General features: G+C 36.7%; 1 protein-coding gene across 18 annotated transcripts in view; it reads left to right on the top strand.

Annotated features, from left to right (window-relative positions):
• Positions 1–25,679, top strand: part of R3HDM1 (R3H domain containing 1) — a 162,946-nt gene that overhangs the window by 130,681 nt on the left and 6,586 nt on the right. For all 18 annotated transcript variants that reach the window (XM_061439167.1, XM_061439174.1, XM_061439196.1 and 15 more), the window contains 3 exons: positions 1,645–1,799; positions 8,348–8,499; positions 24,275–24,378. In XM_061439167.1, coding sequence (XP_061295151.1) covers positions 1,645–1,799; positions 8,348–8,499; positions 24,275–24,378 — 411 coding nt within the window. The remainder of the gene's footprint in view (positions 1–1,644; positions 1,800–8,347; positions 8,500–24,274; positions 24,379–25,679) is intronic.

The raw sequence follows: 25,679 nt of genomic DNA, 5'->3' as shown, positions 1-25,679 counted from the left end.
CTGTGTATGTTTTGATGGTATTTGGACTTTAGAGTGTAAATTTGAAATGCTTGTCATTTCATAAACTGAAAGTAGAGTTGAATGTCAAGTATTAGACTAAGGAGCAAGAAAGAAGTTTATTTGTCTGCAAATTTGAGTATTAATAGGAATTTCACAGGGAGGGATATTTAGGAAATAGCATGTTTATAGTCACTTTATTACCCATAAAGACCATAATACACATTTTTGGGGAAAGGTTGACTGGTGAGAAGTCATTTGAAACATGGCATTAAAGCACTGTTGCCATAGAAATAGCATCATTTTATAAAACCCTTCATTATTAAAGGATTGATTGTATCTGTATTTTTACTTTGTTGTTAATATGTTGCTTAGTTACCAAATATGTTTTATATTCATGTCTTTAGAAAAGGGTGATGCTAAATTTATTCAATTATTTTAGTCATTGAGAAGAATCATTGAGACTTCAGGCAAGTACGCTGATATTATTGTCAAAATCAACACCTGAGATGGGATCTTTGCCATTCCTGTTGTTTTAGGAATTAATGAGGATAGAAATAAAAACTGGTATTTATAAGGTAGCAAAATAGATCTATGGTATTAGAGAAATCATTTAGCTTACCTTTAGTTGTAGAAGTTTGTATAGGCAATGCCATCATTTGGTTTATCTTTGTAAAACCTTTTTAGATTCCCTGGCTGGAAGGTTGGTTGTTTATTTTAATCTGGTTTCTTTTTTTATAAAGAAAGAAGAATTTGTGGTAGTTTCTAGTAATTTACATATGTCTTGAGCTAATTACTTAAGGAAATCCTTTTAGGGTCAAGAGACACATAAAATTCATACTCATTACTCAAACCTTATTGTGGAGTCATTTAAATAACTAATAAATTCACTTAATAAAAGTATATTTATACTCTTAACTTAGTAAAGTTACCAGCAGTGTCTCAAGTTTAAGAACTGTCCCTTTGGTGTTTGATTTATGAACTTCAGGCAGATTGCTTAACCTCTCTAATGATCAGTTTCTTTGTTAAGTAACCTTAATAATAAGAAGATAATCTTAAAAGTTGCTAGATAACTCCATTTTCCCTTGTGCCCTGAAGACATTCCTAATATAAGGATTCATATCTTAGTCTGAATTTTCAAACATACAGCTCTTCTATAAACATACAGCTCTTCTATAAAAGTCATCCCACCTTCCATTATTTCCAGTCTCCAAAAGAATTAGTTCTGCCAATACCACCTCAAAACTCTGCATTTTTTAACCAGAGGCCCTGCATTTTGCTTTTGCACTGGGCCCCACAAATTATGTAGACAGACCTGGTCCACAGAAAGTTATTTTTAATATCAAATTATAACATATGCCAAATAGTAATTGTGTATATAAACCAAGTCTTTGGCCCTATAAATTTCCTCAAGTACAAAGGAAATCTTTGAAGACAAATTTAATTTGAATGTTTTGAAGTAGGGAAGTGCTGACTGACTTGGGTTACCTACATAGCAAACCTTTTAAATGTTGGCTGTCATAATAGAGGGCTTTTGAGATTTGCTGTTTAAACAAATTCTGTGATTTTAGAACTTGCTTAAAATACAAAAACATACTGCTAGTGAAACAAATTCAAAGCAGGATTTAACTCACTGTGCCATTACAGGTTATCAAGTTATGCCCAACCAGCAGCAAAACTACCAAGGGATAGTTGGAGTTCAGCAACCCCAGAGCCAGAGTCTCGTTGGTGGCCAGCCCAACGGCATTGGAAATCAGATTCAGGGCGTGGTCATCCCCTATCCTTCAGTGCCATCATATCAGGTACGTGGTCCCTCTCTTACCTGCACTGGCTAGAGGTGATTTTCAATAAATAAAATGTGGGCTACTTCTCCGTTTAATCTGGGGAAAGGCTTCTGTAATATGTAACTTTATAGTCTTAAAAGAGTTTTATTAGTTGTTGCAATTTTGTTCTATCCTCATTTTATTGCATTCATTCACTTCATTAATTTTTTGAAAAATATCTGAACCATATTAATATTGTGAAGTAAATTTTTCTGGCACTGTTTGTGTTTCCAACTACCTACATATATGAGCAAATATCTTATTCTATTCTTCAGCTCCTTACAAAGTCTCTTGAGGAGAGAGTGGAACAGGAGGGAAAAGTAAAGGTATAAGTAGGTGTATGAAATAGAGTAGATTATAAATTAGTGTTTATTGAATAAAGAATGTGCGATTTCCCAATCTGGAATTGATATCCACCCCCCCGCCCCCAACTCAATGAAGAAAAGAAATAGTATGTCTTGTATTGAAAATGTCATGCATTTTAATTCATAATTCTCAAGTAGAAATACCTAGTGTTTCATTAATATGTCAGATTTCTTTAGCCCATACTGTGTCACATTTTCAGACATTTATTTTATCTTCCTTTACCTTTCTGGAATGGCTTCCCTGGTGGCTCAGATGGTAAAGCGTCTGCCTACAATGAGGGAGACCTGGGTTCGATCCCTGGGTCGGGAAGATCCCCTGGAGAAGGAAATGGCAACCCACTCCAGTATTCTTGCCTGGAAAATCCCATGGACTGAGGAGCCTGGTAGACTACAGTCCATGGGGTCGCAAAGAGTCGGACATGACTGAGCTACTTCACTTCACCTTTCTGGAATAATCTGCAAGTGAGTTTGTTTTCTTAGCCTCACAGTTTCCCGTAGTTGAGTCTAATGTTAAGAAATCCAGAGGCTATTTTGATTCAGTCCCACAATGTAAAAATAATCAAGTTGCGAAGGTAAATGTACATGTATTTCATCTAAGGACAAGTCAACAAACTGGTTATAATCTACAGACCAGTAACTGAAGGAATTATGAAACACAGCCATGAATAGTTGGGGACTTAATACAGAAGAAAAAGATATAAACCTTTAATTAGCTCTTAAAATTAGAAAATTATGGACATAAATTAATTAAGACATTCTGAGAATAGGGCAGGATATGAGCAAAGGAGGTAGCATATTCTGTGAAATTCCAGAAAATGAAAGTCGTAATTAAAATGTGAAATCGTCGAGGACTTTTTGAGCACTAAGAATATGTCTAGTTTTGAAGCCCTTTGATAATAGAAAGCAAAACATTATGGGAACCAATTTTGCATCTTCTCTCACATCCTCTTTTTACTCTGGTTCTCCCTGCTTAAGGGGCTTCCCTCTTAGCTCAGTTTGTAAAGAATCTGCCTGCAGTACAGGAGACCTGGGTTTGATCCCTGGGTCTGGAAGATCTCCTGGAGAAGGAAATGGCAATCCACTCCAGTATTCTTGCCTGGAAGATCCCACAGACAGAGGAGCCTGGTGGGCTACAGTCCATGGGGTCGCACGAGTCAGACACAACTTGCAACTAAACCACCACCATCCCTGCTTAAGTTAGAGGCCCATGAGACTGCCCATTCCCCACTTCCTCTGTAGCTAATCATTAGGATCACTACCAAGCCAAGAACTCTCCCTTCTCAAGACCCTGTTCGTGTTGCCTACCTAATCTAGTCTGTCTAGCATCTATCAGATGTGAAGTAGCCCAGGCACTATGTAAATAAGATCAGCCTTGAAATATAAGTTTAAAATAAATTATCTCCTTGTTATTATAGTTTTTAAAAATGGAGCTAGATACTGAAAGTGTTTCAAAGCTGAGACGGTTGTTATAACTTCTATAGCATACTTTTTTACAAGGTACATTTTCTCATGGTATTTCACATAATCCTTACATTGGGTGAATGATTGTGAGAAATATTGCTCTGACAAGTGATGAATGATAGCCTGCTTCATTTTTCCTACCACATTTGGTTAGAGAAGCTAGGTGGTGATAAACTTATCTAAATAATAAGCCAAAGGGAATTCCATGGCAGTCCAGTGACTAGGACTCCTTACTTTCACTGCCAAGAGCCTGGGTTTAACCCCTGATCCTGCAAGCCTCATGACTCAGCTGAAAAAATTAAAATAAATTTTTTAAATAAAAAATAAGCCTGAGAAGTTATCTATTTAGTAGAGTGTTTCTACATCTATACCTTCTCAAGTACCATTTCCTCTCCTTTGGTACTTCATGTGTTTTCTTTACCACTAGTTAAAAATTTAATCTGTAGCTTAAATCATCTAGATTGAGCTGTGTCATTTTTCTTAGATCTACCTAGCATATACACTAACTTAAAAACAATCAAAAATAACAATAGAATGTTGCACTGCTTCAGTAGACAAAAAGACTGAAATATATTTTGTTATACAAAATTGAGTAAATCAAACCATCAACATATCTTTCCCTTTGAGCCAAATTGAAAGTAATTCAGAGCTTACTGTGTATTTTGAAGGGACTATAGGAAAAACCTATAGAACCAGAAAGAATGAAGGGATGGAGCCAAAGCAAAAACAATACCCAGTTATGGATGTGACTGGTGACAGAAGCAAGGTCCAATGCTGTAAAGAGCAATATTCTATAGGAACCTGTAACGTCAGGTCCATGAATCAAGGCAAATTGGAAGTGGTCAAAGAGGAGATGGCAAGAGTGAATGCTGACATTCTAGGAATCAGCGAACTAAAATGGACTGGAATGGGTGAATTTAACTCAGATGACCATTATATCTACTACTGTGGGCAGGAATCCCTCAGAAGAAATGGAGTAGCCATCATGGTCAACAAAAGAGTCCAAAATGCAGTACTTGGATGCAATCTCAAAACCGACAGAATGATCTCTGTTCGTTTCCAAGGCAAACTATTCAGTATCACAGTAATCCAAGTCTGTGCCCCAACCAGTAACGCTGAAGAAGCGAAAGTTGAACAGTTCTATGAAGAGCTACAAGACCTTTTAGAACTAACACCCCAAAAAGGTGTCCTTTTCATTATAGGGGACTGGAATGCAAAAGTAGAAAGTCAAGTAACATCTGGGGTAACAGGCAAATTTGGCCTTGGAATACAGAATGAAGCAGGGCAAAGGCTAATAGAGTTTTGCCAAGTGAACACACTGGTCATAGCAAATACCCTCTTCCAACAACACAAGAGAAGACTCTACACATGGACAGTACCAGATGGTCAACACTGAAAACAGATTGATTATATTCTTTGCAGCCAAAGATGGAGAAGCTCTATACAGTCCACAAAAACAAGACCAGGAGCTGACTGTGGCTCAGATCATGAGCTCCTTATTGCCAAATTCAGACTTACTGAAGAAAGTAGGGAAAACCACTAGACCATTCAGGTATGACCTAAATCAAATCCCTTATGATTATACAGTGGAAGTGAGAAATAGATTTAAGGGACTAGATCTGATAGAGTGCCTGATGAACTATGGACATTGTACAGGAGACAGGGATCAAGACCATCCCTATGGAAAAGAAATGCAAAAAAGCAAAATGGCTGTCTGGGGAGGCCTTACAAATAGCTGTGAAAAGAAGAGAAGGAAAAAAGCAAAGGAGAAAAGGAAAAATATAAGCATCTGAATGCAGAGTTCCAAAGAATAGCAAAAAGAGATAAGAAAGCCTTCCTCAGTGATGAATGCAAAGAAATAGAGGAAAACAACAGAATGGGAAAGACTAGAGATCTCTTTAAGAAAATTAGAGATACCAAGGGAACATTTCATGCAAAGATGGGCTCGATAAGAGACAGAAATGGTATGGACCTAACAGAAGCAGAAGATACTAAGAAGAGGTGGCAAGAATACACAGAAGAACTGTACAAAAAAGATCTTCATGACCAAGATAATCATGATGGTGTGATCACTGACCTAGAGCCAGACATCCTGGAATGTAAAGTCAAGTTGGCCTTAGAAAGCATCGCTACAAACAAAGCTAGTAGAGGTGATGGAATTCCAGTTGAGCTATTTCAAATCCTGAAAGATGATGCTGTGAAAGTGCTACACTCAATATGCCAGCCAATTTGGAAAACTCAGCAGTGGCCACAGGACTGGAAAAGGTCAGTTTTCATTCCAGTCCCAAAGAAAGGCAATGCTAAAGAATGCTCAAACTACCACACAATTGCACTAACCTCACACGCTACTAAAGTAACGCTCAAAATTCTGCAAGACAGGCTTCAGAAATACGTGAACTGTTAACTTCCAGATGTTCAAGCTGGTTTTAGAAAAGGCAGAGGAACCAGAGATCAAATTGCCAACATCCGCTGGATCATGGAAAAAGCAAGAGAGTTCCAGAAAAACATCTATTTCTGCTTTATTGACTATGCCAAAGCCTTTGACTGTGTGGATCACAATAAACTGTGGAAAATTCTGAAAGAGATGGGAATACCAGATCACCTGACCTGCCTCTTGAGAAACCTATATGCAGGTCAAGAAGCAACAGTTAGAACTGGACATGGAACAACAGACTGGTTCCAAATAGGAAAAGGAGTACATCAAGGCTGTATACTGTCACCCTGCTTATTTAACTTATATGCAGAGTACATCATGAGAAACACTGGGCTGGGAGAAGCACAGCTGGAATCAAGATTGCCGGGAGAAATATCAAAACCTCAGATATGCAGAGACACCACCCTTATGGCAGAAAGTGAAGAGGAACCAAAAAGCCCCTTGATGAAAGTGAAAGAGGAGAGTGAAAAAGTTGGCTTAAAGCTCAACATTCAGAAAATGAAGACCATGGCATCTGGTCCCATCACTTCATGGGAAATAGATGGGGAAACAGTGCAAACAGTTTCTGACTTTATTTTGGGGGGCTCCAAAATCACTGCAGACAGTGACTGCAGCCATGAAATTAAAAGACGCTTACTCCTTGGAAGGAAAGTTATGACCAACCTAGATAGCATATTGAAAAGCAGAGACATTACTTTGCCAACAAAGGTCCGTCTTGTCAAGGCTATGGTTTTTCAGTGGTCATGTATGAATGTGAGAGTTGGACTGTGAAGAAAGCTGAGCACCGAAGAATTGATGCTTTTGAATTGTGGTGTTGGAGAAGACTCTTGAGAGTCCCTTGGACTGCAAGGACATCCAACCAGTCCATTCTAAAGGAGATCAGTCCTGGGTGTTCTTTGGAAGGAATGATGCTAAAGCTGAAACTCCAGTACTTTGGCCACCTCATGCGAAGAGTTGACTCATTGGAAAAGACTCTGATGCTGGGAGGGATTGGGGGCAGGAGGAGAAGGGGATGACAGAGGATGAGATGGCTGGATGGCATCACTGACTCAATGGACGTGAGTTTGAGTGAACTCTGGGAGATGGTGATGGACAGGGAGGCCTGGCGTGCTGCAGTTCATGGGGTTGCAAAGAGTCGGACACGACTAAGCGACTGAACTGAACTGAACTAATAGGAAAAACCTAAAAGTTAATCATTAACTTAGAAATCACAGAGCCCAGATACAGAGAATGATGAAATGATTGAAGAACTGCGGCTCTGGAGCCAGTGGGCATGGGTTCAAACACTGACTTCTCTTCTTGATAGCTGTACAACACTGAGCAAGGTTTTAACTCCTTCTATAAAACAGGGATGATAAAAATACCTTCTTAGTGTTGTTAGGAAGACTTGATGTAATAATATACACAAAGTTCTTGGAACAGAACTTGAACATGGTAGTAAGTACTCAATAATGTCAACCTTAACTGTCATCACCATTAACTACTGTTACTGTCATCGACCCTACTGTTGTTGATATCAGCATCAACAGAAGCTTTTACTGACCAAAATCACTGTAATGTGGCACACTTGTAAATTACAAAACCCTTATGCCTTTGTGGGTTTTATTTTAGATAACTATGGAAACTGGAGAAATGAATCCATTATGTTCATATGGTTTCTATGTAGATACTGTAGAAAACAGAATTGAAAGATCTGCTGTTCCTCAAATACCTTCTGTACTAGATCCTGGAAATAGAAATTATAATAGCCCTCCTGAGGTGAAAGAGACATACCATTTTTGCAGATAATGAACTCTGGGGCCTCAGAAGAGTTAAGTTATTTTCCCAGTGTCACATGTACAGTAAAGTTGATGGATCATTATTACATTTAGGTATCTTAAGCTCCGAAGCTCATACTTCCTGATCCAGTGTATCTCACCAGTACTCTTACCTGAGTTTTACTTAGCTCTACCTGAGGTAAATATTATTATTCTTTCCATGTCAAATGGTTATCCATATGGAAACAGTTTCTTTTTTTAAATAACTTCTACTTTGGAACACAACTCCTAGCCTCCTGTGCTTTTGATAAATGCTAGCCAAAAACAATAACTGGCTTTAAAAATATAAAAATAAAGCGGTAATGCCGTAACTAAATTATCAAGACAGCCTATGGCAGTTTTAGCTTATTCCTAACTGCTCATATTTGAAAAGCTTAGGGAGGCTGGAGACCTTGACTTTTGCAAGGTTTTAAAAACCTTTTTCCCTTTAAAATGTCTTTCAAATTTTAGGTTTCACTGCCTCAAGGTTCTCAAGGAATTGCCCATCACACTTATCAACAGCCTGTTATGTTCCCTAATCAGTCTAATCAAGGATCTATGCCTGCAGCAGGAATGCCAGTTTACTATAGCGTCATTCCACCTGGCCAACAAAATAATTTAAGGTGAGTGAATAAAAAGCCTAATCTTATAGCTCCTCATTTTTAATATGGAATACTTCATGCATTTGCGTGTCATCCTTACACAAGTTGCCATAACCTAGTAATGTTTTACACATTTGCAAGAAAGTCACAGTGTCTCTTATTGCTCATTAGTAAACTCTAAGCTGTAGTCCTGAGCCAAACACTCATGTTTTTACTAAAATATAACCAGATTATGAGGTTTCTATAAGAACACTAATGAGCCTATGTTCTGAAAAATGTCTTCCTTAGCTTGAGTTGCTTAGCAGTCCATTTTCTTCTGGAAGCTCCTTATGCAGAAAAGTAGAATTTGAATTATCTTTACTTTCAACTCAACCAATCAGTTATCACTGAGGCAATTTTGTATTTGATTGTGTTGGTACATGTACTATGACGATTTAACATAGCCTGATTCAGATCATGCGTGTTGTCCCTTTCAGCAAACCATGTACCAGTCACAGAAACTAGTTTTACAACTAATCGTGGTACTTCTTTCAGTCAATGATGTAAATAATCTCAAAAAAGTTAATAATTTCATTCCTGTAATCTGCAAAAGTGGCAAGCTAATTGGATAATATCTTCAAACTGCTTCTATTTGAGTGTTGGGTTTTTTTTCTTCCTATTTTACCATTTATTTTCCCATTTTTATCTTGAAACTCAAAAGGAGAATATACTTTTGTCTTTGATCTGCAGTCTCAAAAGCTAGCATACAGAGAGGGGAACTTGAAGAGACTGTAACCTTTATTTTTCAGAACTTTGTTAAAAAGATGCTTCACAGAATCTTTATGAAACATGAGAAAAGAAAATCTACTTTTAAGTTTTGTTCTTTTCATCATCTGCATAGTCTGTGTTTCCTCATCTTTGTAAACTAGTATTCCTCTAGTGTCCCCTTTGTCCTATTTCTGGTATTGTCTTAGATTCATTTTTTTTCTCCTAAATGCCTCGTTTTGCATTTTTGGGTTTTTGTTTGCCACAGTCATCCTTTGAAATAATTGTCAGTAACAAAGTCTCAATCTGAACCACATCTTTTAGTGAAATTTTACTTCTGTTATTAAAAGAGAAGTTGTTAACACAGCCTGGAGAAATAAAATGTAATAAGAAAGTTACTTTTGGTGCTAAAACATTTCCTTTTCAGGGTATTTATTTTCTCTCCATTGGATATAGCAGCTATTTTTGTAAGCATGTGTTTATCAGAAAAATTAATTAGTAACTTATACTGACAAAAATAATGTTAAAGGGAAAGAGAGTGCTTATAGCTATTTCATTTCTTGTGAACTCCCCAAAAATTAGTGATATAATAAATATTTTAGATTAATAATTTTTAAATAGATACCTTTAAAGAATGGGGAGGAAAGGTAATATCTCATGCAAAAATCTTTTCATTTTTCAGTCTCTCACTGAGTTTCTATTGAGAAAAACATTTCTCATACATCTTGGATTTTGTCCATTAAAAGAGCATTTTCTGTATTTAACTTGTTTGGGTCTTTCTGATTATACATATAATACATAGTCATTATAGAAAACTTGAAAATACAAAAAATTTCAAGCTGTAAAAAAAGATGAAAAAGCAAATCAGCCACAAACACCATTCAAGAGATGATAGCTGTTAAATTTTGATGTCTTCATTCAGGTCATTTTTCAGTGTACACATAATATGTTAACTCTGTTAGGAATCACACATTCTAACCATTATATTTTCTATATTTTTAATTACATTATTCATAATCTTTGATTTAAAAATTAAACCACGTAAAAACACATGGAGTAAGGGAATTCCCTGGTGTTCCAGTGGTTAGGACTTGGCGCTTCCACTGATGTGACCCGGGTTTAATCCCTGTTGGGGGAACTAAGATCCCTGCTCAGAACAGCCAAGAAACTGCCCTTCATGCAAAGCAGTTACTGTTCATTGACCAAAGTGATCACTGTTTAGAGTTTGTCATTTATCTTTCTAACACTTTTTCTACTTTTAAGTAGATAGATGAAAAACTTTATGGTTTGAGGAGGGAGGTTTGGTGTTTCTGTTTTGAAGTAGATTAGGGATATTTTCATTTGTGTTTCAAAATTCATTTGTCACTGAATTTTTCTGCATGTGTGGAATTATTTTTATGAATATTTTGTTTGTCATCTGGCCTTTTTCTTTGAATTTGTTAGCCTTGAACATCTTTTCCACAGAGTACCTGAATTTATCTGTATTTTAGACTCCTGATATTATCATGGGTTTGTGATTTCTGAAATATGAAATTGATATGGTAAAGCTTATCTTTTTGAAAAAAAATAAGCTCAGTAGCAGTCATTAAGAAGGATTTGAATTGGGCGGAGACCACAAGGAGAAGTGTTATAATTTAAGCACGTTACGTGACAGATTGCTCAAATGCAGTGGTACCAGTAGGAAGGGAGGAACTTTGAAAGAAGAAATGAATATTTGGTGATAATATAAATGAGAATTAAAGGAAAATTTGAGATACCTTGGTGGAAAATGTCCCACTTGGAACTGTAGAGAATCAGAGTTGGAAATTAGTGTCATTGTAATTTGGATTTGTTTACTTACAAGTACTTACTAGATCTAGGGTCAGCACACTATTTTGTAACAGACCAGACAGGAAATATTTCAGACTTCATAGTCTAAAGTATCAAATTATGGGTACTATTTAAGTATTTATGTAACAAAAGAGAACATAAATTTCCAAAAAAATTTTATTGACAGAATTCAGAATGAGGTAATTGAGCACAAATTTTTTTCATACAGTCCTACTAATGAGAAGAATGGAATTACTTTAGGTGAGGGACCGTTCTTACATTGCAAGCCATTAGAGAGCCCCCTGGTCCTGGACTTTTGAATTATTTGTTAGATTTTTACAACTTTCTTCCCGAAGTAAATTTTAAGCTTTTTCAAATTGTTTCTTAAAATCCATCCTTTCTTCACAGCCCAAGAATTTGACTGGCTTGCCATTTTATTTGATATTTCTCGAGGCCATAGGTAACCTAGATAACAAACAATCCCCTGAGAAAGGCCAAGTTTAGGAAAGTTTTGTGTTAGAATTACCCCCTCTGGCGTATTTTATATATTTTATTTTGTGAATAATTTCTGTGCCTTGCCTTGAGAGTGTGCTGATGTCTGTGTTTTACTAATTAATGTTAGGGCAGTATCAGGCATGTTGATGAAAGGATGCTAAAAACCGACATCCTCTTGATTTCCATTTTCAGCCATGATAGAGTAGTAGGGACCAAATTTAAAATCTGCCTTGAAAACTAAAGAAACATATGAAACAACAGTTTTCATTAGGCAGTTAGGGACAGTAAAACTTGAGAGAGGGAAAACAGTCTTAACCATTACCCCAACTTCCTGCCTGCAAGACCCTTACGTTAACAAGATGGAATTCAAAGTCCAAGGAAGCCACTGTGGCTTAGAGTTGACAGGGCAGGATACTGAAGAGAAGAGAGTTTCAAAGAGGTTGCTCTGGCCATCTAAGTGGGGCCCTTTTGAGTCTGAGTTGATTGCTGACTGGTACGTGTATGTACAAAACCTACCCATTACCAGGGAAAAAACCCCTCAAAAGAAACAAGCAGAACAATCCCTGAACCTCATACAAGGGCAGGAATAGTTTATATTCCTACCAGCCCACATGTCAAAACCTTGTAATACAAGAGGCAGTGAGTAGAGGACTTAAAAGAATACTGTGTCAGTAGTGGAGGACAGTTAGCCTTAGATGAAAAGCTGCCCTGGTCCTGCCTTAAACAAGCAGGACCCAAAAAGATTAAATTGTCTCCATTTAACTGTGGCTCAGAACAAAGCTCAAAAATATTATTAAAAATTCAAGGATGTCCAGCACTCAACAAGGTTAGATTCATAATGGCTGGGATCCAGTCCAAAATTGTCAAGTATGCAAAGAAGTAAGAAACAAAGGCTAATAATGGGGGGAAAGAATCAGTCAATTGAACCTGACTGAAACAACGCCAGTATAAAATTCAGACAGAGAAAACGGACTGGGAAAAAAATGAACAGAGCATCAGTACTTTTTGGCCTAATGCATGTGCAATTGGCATCCTCAAGAGAGGAAAAGGGAGGATAAAAAAATATATTTGAATAATGCTGAAATGTTTCAAAACTTATGAAGATTATAAACCTACAGATCCAGAAATTTCAACAAACTTCAAGCAAAAGAAATACAGAGGAAATTTCTTAAAACTTAAAGGGAAAATTATAAAAGTAGCCAGAGAAAAAATAACATTACATATAGAAGAACAAAGATAAGAATTCGGTAGACTTCTTGTTAGAAACAGTACTATTTCAGACGTGCAAAACTGAAAGAATTAATCACCAGCTCACCTGCACTGCAAGAAATTCTAAAGGAAGTCTTTGAGACAGGAAGAAAATTATACCAGATGGAAGCTGGCTCCACAAGAGAATAAAAATGAAAAGCCAAGCACTATACTGACTGGGAAATCATATATTTGAAAAAGTTCTTAGAGAGTATATCAAGAATCCTCAAACCTCAATAATTTTAAAAAAAAACCTTCAGAAACAATTTGTTTAAAATGTTAAACAAACCATATGGAGCACTATTACGCAACAGTTAGAATTAATGGTGAGGGAGGTGTGGAGACTTGGTATTCTTAATCCAAATGGAGGTTACATAGTTTTATATCATACAGTTCTGTAAGATTCTTCATATTTCTGGGTATACTTAATTACGGGGGGAAGACTTTAAGAGCTAAAAGCCAAGAGAATGGGAGGACAGGAATCGGAGGCAGTAGATAGAGACAACTTTTGAGAATTGCATCCCTAAGCAGAAGCATTGAATTTCAGCAGTATATGGGAGGGGAAAATAAGGTTAAGAGAGTAGTCTGTACTTAATTGAAAAAAGAGGTCTTTATATGCTGAAATTGAAAGACAGCAGAAAGAGTTATGTTGCTATAGCAGAGAGGGAAGAGCAGTAAGGTCCCCAGGAAGGGTGAGAGTAAACAACGCAAATGGAAGTCAGGACGCCATATGTAAGATGTAGAGGGCTTATACGTGGTAAATGGAAAAAAGCAGAGTGCCTGGGTACAGGTATCATTACATAGATGGGTGTGGTGAAGAGCTCGTGAAAATACTTAATTGCTTTGCTTTTCTCACTGATATAAGATTCAAAATAGGCATTATCAAAGAGTAGATCAGTGTTTTAAAGGTTGCCTTAATATAAAGATTCAGCACAGTTACATCAAGACAGATTTTTAAAAAGAAAGCGTTAAGATATGGGTAAATGTGACAGATGTCTGATAAAAGCTTACAAGCATTTTTATCACCTCTGTATGTTCTAGGATGGTTATATTGCAACTCTACAAATAAACAATTCATGGAAATAAGTAGTTTACCCACTTGGCAAAAACTAGTGATAAATTATCACATAAGAAAATATTCACTCTCACCAGCTATCTTAAAAAATGAGAATTAACACACCCTTAAGCCCAAAAGGACAAAACACTTAGCTATACTAAGATACTAAGCAAAGAGACAAACATTGCTGGATTCTGGGCATATGAAGCCCATTTTGTCCATAATTCAGTCTGATGACATTTAACAAAACACAGAACTCCTGTCCTTTTTTATTCTGTATTTCTGCCTCAGAGTTTTGCCACAATTATTATCCCACCCCCCAAAATTAAAACTGCTCCAAACAAGTTGTAAAAAAGTGTTGTTACTTATAGGAAAATCCAACAAAAATCATCCAAAAGAAATACAGAGTAATTCTGTTTTAAATGTTTTAAACTTTCATTTATCTCTCCCTCTTTTTTTTCCTGCTAGACTGATTAAGTTTGGTTTAAATTTGGTTGGAATTTACTCAGGTTATTGAACTTCTCTGGTGGCTCAGACAGTAAAGCGTCTGCCTACAATGCAGGAGACCCAGGTTCAATCCCAGGGTTGGGATGATCTAGAGAAGGAAATGGCAAACCACTCCAGTATTCTTGCCTGGAAAATCCCATGGACGGAGGAACTTGGTAGGCTATAGTCCATGGGGTTGCAAAGAGTTGGACATGACTGAGTGACTTCACTTTCTTTCTTTTACTCAGGTTGTCACAGGTGGTGAATCAGTTATTGGGACCAGTGAGATTCAGAGTGCTTGTTCTTTGTTAACTGCTTCATTCTTTTTATTATTAATGAATTAAATGTTGTGATACTCAGACTGCATCTTCAGGGAACACAGCACATGTCTGCTAAGTAATGTTCAGGAAGCCTTGTTTGCCTATCATTGGCAGTAAGGTGTCAAATGGTTTAAAAAGGCAGAAAACCAAATGACTTCTTTCTTTTTGTTGTTGTTGTTGTTTTTGCATTATTTTTTATTTTTCTTTCCTTCAAATGACTTCTTAGAACACATTTTCTTGCCATCTGTTCTTGGATTTTCAAAGATATCTTTCATAGCTGGTAAAAGCTGTAGATATGTGGGGATTGCTTTTCAGGTAAACTAATTATTAAGAATACATTGGGTCCTTTTCTCCCATCAAAAAAATAGTAATTTAAAATAACAATCATAATATTTGCAAAACCATAAAGAGAAGAGAGGAATTATGACAGTAACATTTTTCAATTTTGGTACCTTTTATTTCATTTTCTTGCCTCATTGCCCTGGCTAGAACCTTAGTGTTACATTCAGTACACATTGAGAGAGCTGACATCCTTATCTTCATGACTGGAGAGCATTCAGTCTTCCACCTTAAGTGTAATGTTAGTTGTGGATTTCTTTTTTGGGGGGGGGGTATATTAATATTTTAATTCATATATATAAAGATAAAGTTAAGGCTCTTCATTGCAACAAAAAGTTAGAAACATGGTATATTTATACCATACATTCTCAACAGGGGCAATGTTGATAGCTTACGGTGAACAGTGTTGGATTCTTGATCTCCGAAGATGATTTAGCTTCGGGACCAGGGACCAGGCTTGATCACTCAAGAGCTTTTGTAGAGTTTTAGTAAAGTATGAAAAGGGGCAGAGAAGGCTTCTGACATAGACATCAGAAGGGGAATGGAGAGTGCCCCAGTTGTGGATTTTCTGTAGGTACTCTGTATCATGTTGAGAAAAAATAGATATTACATTAATTGATTTTCAGATATTAAATGACCCGGGCAATCCTGGGATTAATCACATTCAGTCAGATTTTCGCATTTATAGTCATAAGAGATACTCGTCTGTTGTCTTGTGGTGCCTTGGTCTGCTTTAATTTTAGGGTAATATAGAATGAGTTGGGAAGTATTGTTTTCTGTTTTGAAAAAAAAGTTTATGAAGAATTATTGTTAACTTTTCTCTAAGTGTGATAAAGTGATGAAGCCTTGTATGCCAGGGGGTGTGTGTGTGTGAGTTGTTTTATGATTACAACTTCAATCTCTTCATTTGTTATAGGTCCACTCTGATTATCTGTTTATATCTGATTATCAGTTTCTACTTGAGTTTGTTTTGGCAGTTTGTATGTTTCTAGGAACTTGATCTATTTTCATGGTAGACAGTTTTTTATACTATTTCATTATCCTTTTTATTTCTGTAGTCTGTAGTAATCTCCCTTCTTTGTTTCTGATTCTAGTAATTTGAGTTTTCCTTCCTTTTTTCTTGGTCAGCTAAACAAAAAGTTGCCATTATTGATCTCTTCAATGATCCAGCTCTTGGTTTCTATTGATTTTCTCTTTTCTGTTCTTTGTTTTGTTTATTCCCATTGTAATCTTTCTTCTTTACTTCCCTTGGCTTGCTTTAAGCTTGGTGATCTCTCCCCCAGTGTCTTAACATGAAAATGAAGGTTATTGATCTGAGATTTTTTTTTTTTTTTTTACTTATTTTTGGTTTTACTGGGTCTTCATTGCTGCATGCAGACTTTCTCTAGTTGTGGCAGGCAGAGCATAGCCCCCACTCTCCATTTGTGGCGCATGAAGTTCTCATTTTCTGTGCCTTCTCGTTACGGAGCATGGACTCTGTGGGATACAGGCTTCAATAGTTGTGGCACACAAGCTTGTTGGTAGCAGCACATGGACTCCAGAGTGCATGGGCTTACGTAGTTGTGGCTCACAGCCTTAGTTGTCCCATGGCGTGTGGAATCTTCCCAGACCAGGGATTGAACCCATGTCCCCTGCATTGGTAGGTGGATTCTTTACTACTGCACCACTAATGAAGTCCTTTCTTCTTTTTTAATATTGGCATTTACAGATATAATTTTCCCTCTAAACTCTTGCTGTATCAGCATTCCATAAGGTTTGGTGTGTTATGTTTTCATTCATCCCAAAGTATTTTCTGGTTTCTGTTTTGATTTCTGTTTTTACCTATTGGTAGCTTAGTATTGTAATGTTTAATTTCTACTTACATGTGTGTGTCCCAACTTTATCCTACTATTGATTTCTAATTTCATTTCTTTGTTGTTGGAGAGTTTACTTTGTATTATTTCTATCCTTTTAACATTATTGAAGTTCACTTTATCACCTAGCATATGGTCTGTCCCAGAGAATATTCCATGTATACTTGAAAAGATTGTAAATTCTGTTATTGTTGGATAGAGTGTTCTGTAGATGTCTTTTAGGTCTAATTAGTTTGTAGTGTTGTCCAGGGTTTCTGTTCTTTGTTGATCTTCTGTATTGTTGATCTGTTCCTTACTGAAAGTGTAGTATTGAGAATTCCCTGGCAGTCCGGTGTTTAGGACTCCACACTTTGACTGCCTTGCACCTGGGTTCAATCCTTGGTTGGGGGATTAAGATCCAGCAAGCTGTTGAGTTAAGAAAATGTTATAATGAAGTCTGCACTACTATCATTGAAGAGTATGTTTCTCCTTTCATTTTTCAGTGTATGTTTCATGTTTTGCTCCTGTAGTAGGAGCTGATAAGTTTATAACTGTTACATATTCCTGATCTTTTGTTCATTATGAAATGCTTTGTCTCGTACAGTTTTTGCCTCAAAGTCTGGTTTGTGTGATATTAATATAGACATACCAGCTTTCTTGGTTGCTGTTTGTTTGATGTATCTTTTACTGTCCTTTTATTTTCAGCCTTCATGTCTCCTATAGACGGCATATATTAATAGTTGGATCATTTTTTACCCTTCTGACATCTGTCTTTTGATTGAATTGTTTAATGCATTCACATTTAATGTTATTACTGATGTACTTGCCTTATGTCTGCCATTTTGCTTTTATTATTTATCTCCTCTGTCTAGAGGGTTTTTTTTTTTTCCAGTGTTTTTTCTAGGGTTTATCATATGTGTCTTAACTTATCCAATCAGCTTCTGATTTATGCTAGCTTAATTCTAGTGAAATAGAGAAAAGTTACTCCTACATAACTGCTCTTTTCCCCCACTTCTCCTGATATTCTTGTTATTCATATTATATTAATGTTACAAACACAGTACACTGTTATAATGATACTTACCTTACCACCATCAGTAGGCATTTTCTTAGCCCATACAGCTTTGTTCCTATCCACATCCTTTGTGCTATTATTGGCACATATGTTACATTTCTATATGTTATAGGTCTGACATTACATTATGTACATATTATTTTATACATTTGCTTCTTAAATCAGAAAAAAGGGAAAATGTTCATTTCTGCTGTCTTTCCAATTACATAAATACCTGTACTTGGTTGTGTTAGTTTGTTCAAGCGGCCACAATGAAATGTCATAGACTGGGTGGCATAAACAACAGAAATTTATTTTCTCATTGTTCTGGATACTGGAAATCTAAGATCAAGGTACCAGAAGGGTTGATACATGCTGAAGGCTCTTCCCTTGGTTTGCAGATGGCCACTTTCTCATTGTGAGCTCATTTGGCATTTCTTCAGTGTGTTCAAGCAGAAAGACAGCAAGCCCCCTGATGTCTTTTCTTATAAGAGCACTAATCCCATTGGACCAGGGCCCTACCCACATGACCTCCTCTAATCCTAGTTACCTCTCCATGGCCCCATTTCCAAATACCATTGGATTAGGTTAGGGCTTCAACATATGAATCTGGGAGGGATGCAAGCATTAAGACCATAATACTGTACTCTCTGTTCATTGTAGTTAGTGCCTTCTATAAGGTGTGCCAGCAACAAACTCTCAGTTTTTACTTACAGAGGAAAGTCTTTGTTTTGCCTTCATTTTGGAAAATAGCTTTACTGAATTTAAGAGTCTTTGCCGACAGGTATTCTTCCTTGACCATTTTGAGTATGTTATCCCACTGCCTTCTGACTTTCATTGTGTCTGCTTAGAAGTCAGCTGTAAATCTTACTGGGGTTATATTATAAATAACTAATCATTTTTCTTATACTGCTTGTCTTTGACTTTCAGTATTTTTACTATGGTATCTCTTTGGGTCTCTGCATTTATTCTGCTAAAAGCTTTTTCAGGTTCCTGGATGAATAGGTCATTGTTTGTTTGTTTGTTTTTTTCAATAAATTTGAGCTGTTTTCAGCCATTTTTTTATTGGAATATCTTTTCTGTTCTCCTCTCTGATAATCCCCATTATATGTGTGTTAGTTTGTTTAACAAAGCACCACATTTCTCTGGAGCTCTTTTTTCTGTGTCCCTTTTTCTCTCTGTTCTTTAGCTTGTGTAATCTTTCAGTCTGCCTTCATTTATTCTTTCTTCTGCCAGTTAACATCTGCTGCTGGGCCTTTCTAGTGAATTTTATATTTTAGCAGTTTTTTAACTCCATAATTTCCATTTGGTACTTTTTAATATAATTTCCCTTTTATTAATGTCTTATTAAATAAATAAATAATGTTTTATTTCTTTCTCTATTTGTTAATGCAACCTTGTCACCATTCCATCTTTACTTCCTTAATCATGATTTCCTTTGTTTCTGTGAATGTGTCTATAATGGCTACACTATGGTATTTCTGATAAATGTGAAAAATCTTTCTCTTGGGCAGTTTCTGTTCCGTGCTTGTGTCCAAAGTAGGGGTTACACTCTCCAGTTTATTTGCATACCTTGTAATTTTTTTAATTGGATATCATAAATAATGTAGCCAGTCTGGTTATTGTTGTTCACTTGTTAATTTGTTCCCTGACTGACTGGATTACTTTAGTGAAGTCTATTTAAGCGTCCCAGGACACCAAATGTTCAGCCTCTGATGTTGTTCCTCAAGCAGGGAAAGCTACTTTGGGTATTCTCACAGTCATCCTAGAATCACAGTGGTTTTGGTAGGACTCCATTTCTCTTTTTCCTTGACAGTATCCACTAACTGCCAGCTGATTACTCTGTTGCTTCCAATAATGCTCTGACTCACAGATTGCTCTACAAAATAATTCAATCAAAATCTGGCTCCTTTGAAGGAAAAGTTTTTGTGGTCAGTATTTGGTTTTTATTCTGCCCTAAGAAAGGATCATTCCTGCTGTATTTTTGCCTATTTCCTTCCTGCGAACTAGCAGGCCTACAATTTAGCCTGAATCTTATATCTCCTCCCAATTGTCTTTATCACACCCACTCCTGTTGTTGAAGGGAACAACTGCCCACTCCAGTATTCTTGTCTGGAGAATTCCATGGACAGAGGAGCCTGGCAGGCACAAGGCTGAGCCACTTGCACTTTTCACTGCTCTTGAAAGCACCTGTAGGCGGGAACGTCTTCCCTCTCTGTTACAATTGAAGACCATTCTTTTGAGAAAACATGAGATGCTATCTGTTTTATGACCTGTTTTCTCCCCAGAAATCTCTGAGCCAGGGCTCAGAAGCTGGGGATATGGACAGTGATTAGCTTTTCTTGAAATAACACCCTACCCTATAAGCTGATCACTTGGTGGAGGGTGAGGAGACCACAGCCTAGGATCACTGGCATGAAATCACCTCTTCATGAGATGGGGCAAGGGTGATCTGACCAGAACCCCAGTATTCTCAGCACACCACACCCACAGTAGACCCTCTGTCCTATATGGATTGTGAAGGAAAAGGAGTTCCCGTCTCTCACCTTCATTCACTCAGGATTTAGCTTCAGCAGCAGGTACCTGGGAGCAGGATGAGAAAGCTGACAAACATCTCCTAGAAAGAAACCCTCCCTCTGGGTGTTGTGGGGAGAGGCAGCTCTGTGTTCTTTGCTGCAGTGGTCTTGAGTAGGCTGTATTTCACTGAGAGAGGCAGGAGGGAGCGATATTGTTTCAAATACCAGACTCATCTTTCTTACCAGCTTTTCATAGATATTCTTGAATAGATGTTTTCTATTTTGCTTTTCATCCTTAGGATCATTTCTATCACCTTTAATAGCTTTCATCAGTCTCAGTGGGGAGATACGGTGAGTACACTCAAGCTGTTGTGCTAGAAGTCATTCTCTAATAGGTGAAATTTGGTTCAAAAAATAAGAAATTATATTATTTGGCCTCCTATCTTTTGAAATTATTTTAAAAGATTTTATGAAGCTGTTTGAGAAATGGGATGCCTCTTCTCCAGCTATATCACACAGCAGGTGTACAAGCATCATCCTAAGTGCCAGCGGCAATGTTACGGTCTCACTGTAGGAGCAGACTTAATAAGTAGCTAAGGTATTGTCAAAAAGAGCACCTTAGGACCAGCTGTACTAAAACTAAAATTACTGTTTGGTGAATGTTTTCTACCACTTCAGTGGGCTAATAAAGTGATATATCCATAGGTCCACTAACACAGATGCTTGAGGAGAACCAGTTTATACTAGTGGGTTGGTTAGAATATGGCCCATTTCAAACTCAGTCATTCACCCAGAAGCATCATAGATATTTTTGTGTTTGATTGTGTTGATAATAGCTGCCCATAAATTTCTCAAACCAAAGGCATCTTTTATGTAAAGTGTACAGTGCAGACCCTCTGGTCTCATTCAAGTACTTGAAAAATACAAGTTTGTTTTTAAGGAAAACATTAGCCCTTATTGCAAGTACTTCTGCATCCCATCTATTTTTCAAAGGGAAGTAATACTCTCTTTGGGCAAGATTTCCCTTTTATCCTCTCAGTTGCCCAGTAAAATATGAACTGTGTTTCATATCTTCTGTCAAAGGACTACATTCCTCTATAATTAACTACTTGCTTTAAATTCATCATAGAATACAATTATGATATGTCTGTAATCCAGCACCTGCCAAAGGCTTACATACTTGCTTCCTGTATCATCCTGGCAGAGTCTTATAATTCTCTGGATTCAACAATTTGTCTTAGCTGCCAGGATACAAAGTAGATTCAGTTCTCAGTGAAAGCAACAATCTTATCCTAGATGTCCCTACACCTTTTTTGTTTTGTGTCTGAAATATTAATATTTTCTCTGTTTTTTAGTCTACATAGTTTTGTTTTTTCCACTGTTTCAGATTGAAAATAGGTGAGCTATAAATGAAATACACTTAGGAATAGAAGCATTTAACCAGAAAACCTAAAAAAATCGACCATTTGCATTTAAGGGAAAACTCCAGATATTGGACAACAGAAGTTTTACTTGACATTCATTTTCATTAATTGAGCATATCAGTTTGGTCAAATTCAAATTGGTTGAGGGCTTATTTATATTGTCCTAAATAGATACCCTCATCATAAAAAATAAATAAAGTGGAAATCCCTTTGAATTGCAAAAGGCTTTTATGGCAGAAAGCTAATATTTTCTTCCAGAGAGAGCAAACCTGACTGAGGTCTGTCCTTCAGATGAATTGAAGGTGGTTTATATTTCAGAAAATCACAGGCCATACTGTGACTTCTGAAGAAGATTCAGATTATTAATTGATACTAAATCCCTGATACAGCATTTAAAAGTAGAACCTTTCAAGCAGTTTTCATAGGGTATTTTTAGTGATTATAAAATGCATGCATGTGTTTTTGGAAAATGCAAAAGCAAGTCTAAAGTATCAGAAATCAGCAAATATATCTACAACCCTAAGGTGACTTCTGTTGTCATATTCATATCACATTCTCTTAATCTTTCTTCTCATTGTGTGTAGTTTTAGGGCTTCCCTGATAGCTCAGTTGCTAAAGAATCCTCCTGCAATGTGGGAGGCCCCAGTTCAATTCCTGGGTGGGTAAGATCTGCTGGAGAAGGGTTAGGCGACCCACTCCAGTATTGTCGGGCTTCCCTTGTGGCTTAGCTGGTAAAGAATCTGCCTGCAGTGCGGGAGACCTGGGTACGATCCCTGGGTAGGGAAGATCCCCTGGAGAAGGGAAAGGCTATCCACTCCAGTATTATGGCCTAGAGAATTCCCTGAACTATATAGTCCATAGGGTCGCAAAGAGTCAGACATGACTGAGCAACTTTCACTTTCATGTAGTTTTAACATAGTTAAGATCCTATTGGATTTTTATCCCAATGAAGGAAGAAGAAGAACCTAAAAATCCTTCTATCCTATGGTGTAGCTTTCTATTCTGCCCAGTCCAGTACATTTTATAAACTTTATGCCTGAGTGGTATTATTTCTATAGGTGGCTAATACTCATAACGCATTCTGATCGTAATTAACATCAGTTTTAGAAAGTACTACTTTTCCATTTTGTCATATGGCCCAAAATCACTTTTTAGGAATTCGTCCCTTTACATTCCTTTCTTGTTGTTATTGAACTACACTGAATTACTGCCACAGAAAACAGTAAAACTTTACTAATTATTATTAATTGGAGAATTGTCAGCCTGAGTTAGAGAATCATTTATAAACTTTTCATTACAGACATTTTTAAATACACATTAATGTAAATAAAAGTGCACTGAAGCCCCATGTACCATCACTTAGTTTCTGCATTTATCAATTAATAACTAATCTGTTTTCATTTAAACTTCTACTTCGTCCTCCTCTCACGTTATTTTAAAATAGACCGAAGTATTATATTATTTCATTTATGAGTATTTCATTATAGGTATCTCTAAAAGGTTTTTTTTAAACCTACCTAGCTTAAGAGTACTATTGCACATTCTAAAAAATTTAACAATTAATTTCTTAATTATATCAAATACCCAATTGGTCTTTGTATTATCAACTACCCCACAAATACTGCTTATGTTTTCACACATTTGTCTTGTAGAGTGTCCCAGAGCCTGAATTTGACTAATGGTGTCATCATGGTGTTAACATGTCTCCCTGTATTCTTTGTAATTCAGTCATTGGCTCGAATGTGTATTTTTGATGCAGCTATGTGAGATGTAAATGCAGAAAGTGGTTAAAGCTATATTAAGAAATAAAATACTATGTAAAGAAAGTTGACTTAAATGATGAAAAAAGGATGGTAACAGGGTTCAGTATTCTCAGAATTCACAGTATTGCTCTATGATTTTCACTCTTTTCCTGAAAAGTTGCTAAACAGGGAAAACCTTAAAGACATTTTACAATAACAGCCTTTTATTTTTGTCAGTATTTGTATTAGAATGTCAGAATGATGTTGTAGTGTTTATTTTATTCCTTATATATTTTTTAAGGAATAAAACGTTTTTTCTGTCTCATCATTATCCAACTGCATATTTTCTTTTCTAAAATATAGCTTAGTGAGATTCAAATAAAGTACTTTTTTATTTTGTAAAATTAGTGAGTTTTTTATTTTTAAAAAAATTATTTGAACAGTACAAAAACCCTATTTAGAATAAGTTTTAAAAGAATAAGAGCAATGAAATCAGCAGGGTTTTTTTTTTATATCTGTGTTATTGTCAAAAACAAAGTGATTTTTATTCAAAAAGTAATTACATATAACTCACAATTTATAAAAGAGTTAATTTGACTTGTACTAAGCTTACTACTTGAAAAATAATTTTTTTAAGTAAATTTACAGGACTGTTCATTCAAAGAATCTTTACAGTCATCTCCATCTCATTGTGCTGTGTTTTTGTATTTGTTTTATTTTTTCCCCATAGCTCATCAGTAGGTTACTTGCAACATCCAGGATCAGAACAAGTACAGTTTCCTCGAACTACTTCACCATGCAATTCCCAGCAGCTCCAAGGCCACCAGTGTGCAGGTATGAATAGATAATTGGGGCCGGCGGGTAGGTGGCAGGGATGGTTTGTCCATTTGAGAAATAGGTTCCTTGGACATTTCTAGGAAAAAGATTTTCAACTTGTTAGGTGCTGAGATATGCCCAGGGTATTCAGGGCACATGAGAAGTCAGATTTAACAGGCTCAGTCCACTTCTTCCTTTTCCCCTGCTACCAGTACCCCTGCTCTCTCTTTCTCCTCAGGCTCTCCTTCCTGCCTGCCTCATTATTACTGATATTCTCTAGGATACTTTCTTTCATTACTCTTTGGGTTCTTCCTCGGAAATTCAGCCACTTTCCAAGCTTCAACCTTGGCTTTTCGCCACTGTCTCCCAAATTTGTTTCTGCCACGGCAAGACCACATAGCCAACTGCCTATTGGACATTTCCTAACCAGGAATATGTCAAAGGCACTTTAGATTTAATATTTCTCCCTTTTCATCCCTTTCTTCACCTTCCATATTGGGACCAATACAGATTTCAAAATCCTAACTCTCTTCTGTTCTCCTCTTTCACACTTAGGCTGTCACCATTTCCTCAAATCTGTTACCTTCTTTCCTTCTTCACTGCTTCTATTTTGCTTCTTTTATGTTGTCCCCATACCCAACCTTCCTTCTCCCCAACACATACACACATACATACATAGTTCAAGAATTATCGTCCTGAAACAGATGTCTCTTCATGTCATTCCTCTGAATTAAAAATTTGCATAGACTCTCCATTTCCACTCCCTGGCAATTAAGCCTCAGAACTCTATTTCTAGAATGCACTATGCTTTTTCATGCCAAAGATACTTTTGTACCTGTTCTTTCCTCCCCCTGGTGTGCCGGTCTAGCATCCAGTTGCCAAATCCTGCGTATCTTTAAAATTTGATTCAGAAATCATGTCTTCTGCAAAGTCTTGCTCAGTCCTTAAAACTGAGTTTGTTGCTTTGTTTTCTCTGCTTCCTTTGTTTCTTAAACAATCCTTTATCATAAGACCATATTTTATTGTAATGATCTGTTGACATATGTAATCTCTCAAAGAAACAGAGAAACAATAGATAATTATCAAATATATGACTAATAATGGCTGCATCAATATCGGCTGCTGTGGCCAAGGAGAACCCTGAGATACTCCCAAGCAGTCAGCCTTCTGTGGTGTGCCTAGCCAGGTCAGGTTGGTGCTATTTCTGGGGAACTGGAAACTACCAATACAATTACTAAAGTGCAAACAGTGGTCCTGGAGGCAGGCCCCAGGGTACCTTACCTTACACTGAAATGGTGAGTGGCAGTTACATTCCTAAT

The sequence above is a fragment of the Bos javanicus genome, chromosome 2 (assembly GCF_032452875.1).
Source record: "Bos javanicus breed banteng chromosome 2, ARS-OSU_banteng_1.0, whole genome shotgun sequence".
In the NCBI taxonomy this organism is placed as follows: Eukaryota; Metazoa; Chordata; class Mammalia; order Artiodactyla; family Bovidae; genus Bos; species Bos javanicus.
Note: the sequence above shows the minus strand (reverse complement) of the source record. Positions and strands in the feature narration are given on the sequence as shown.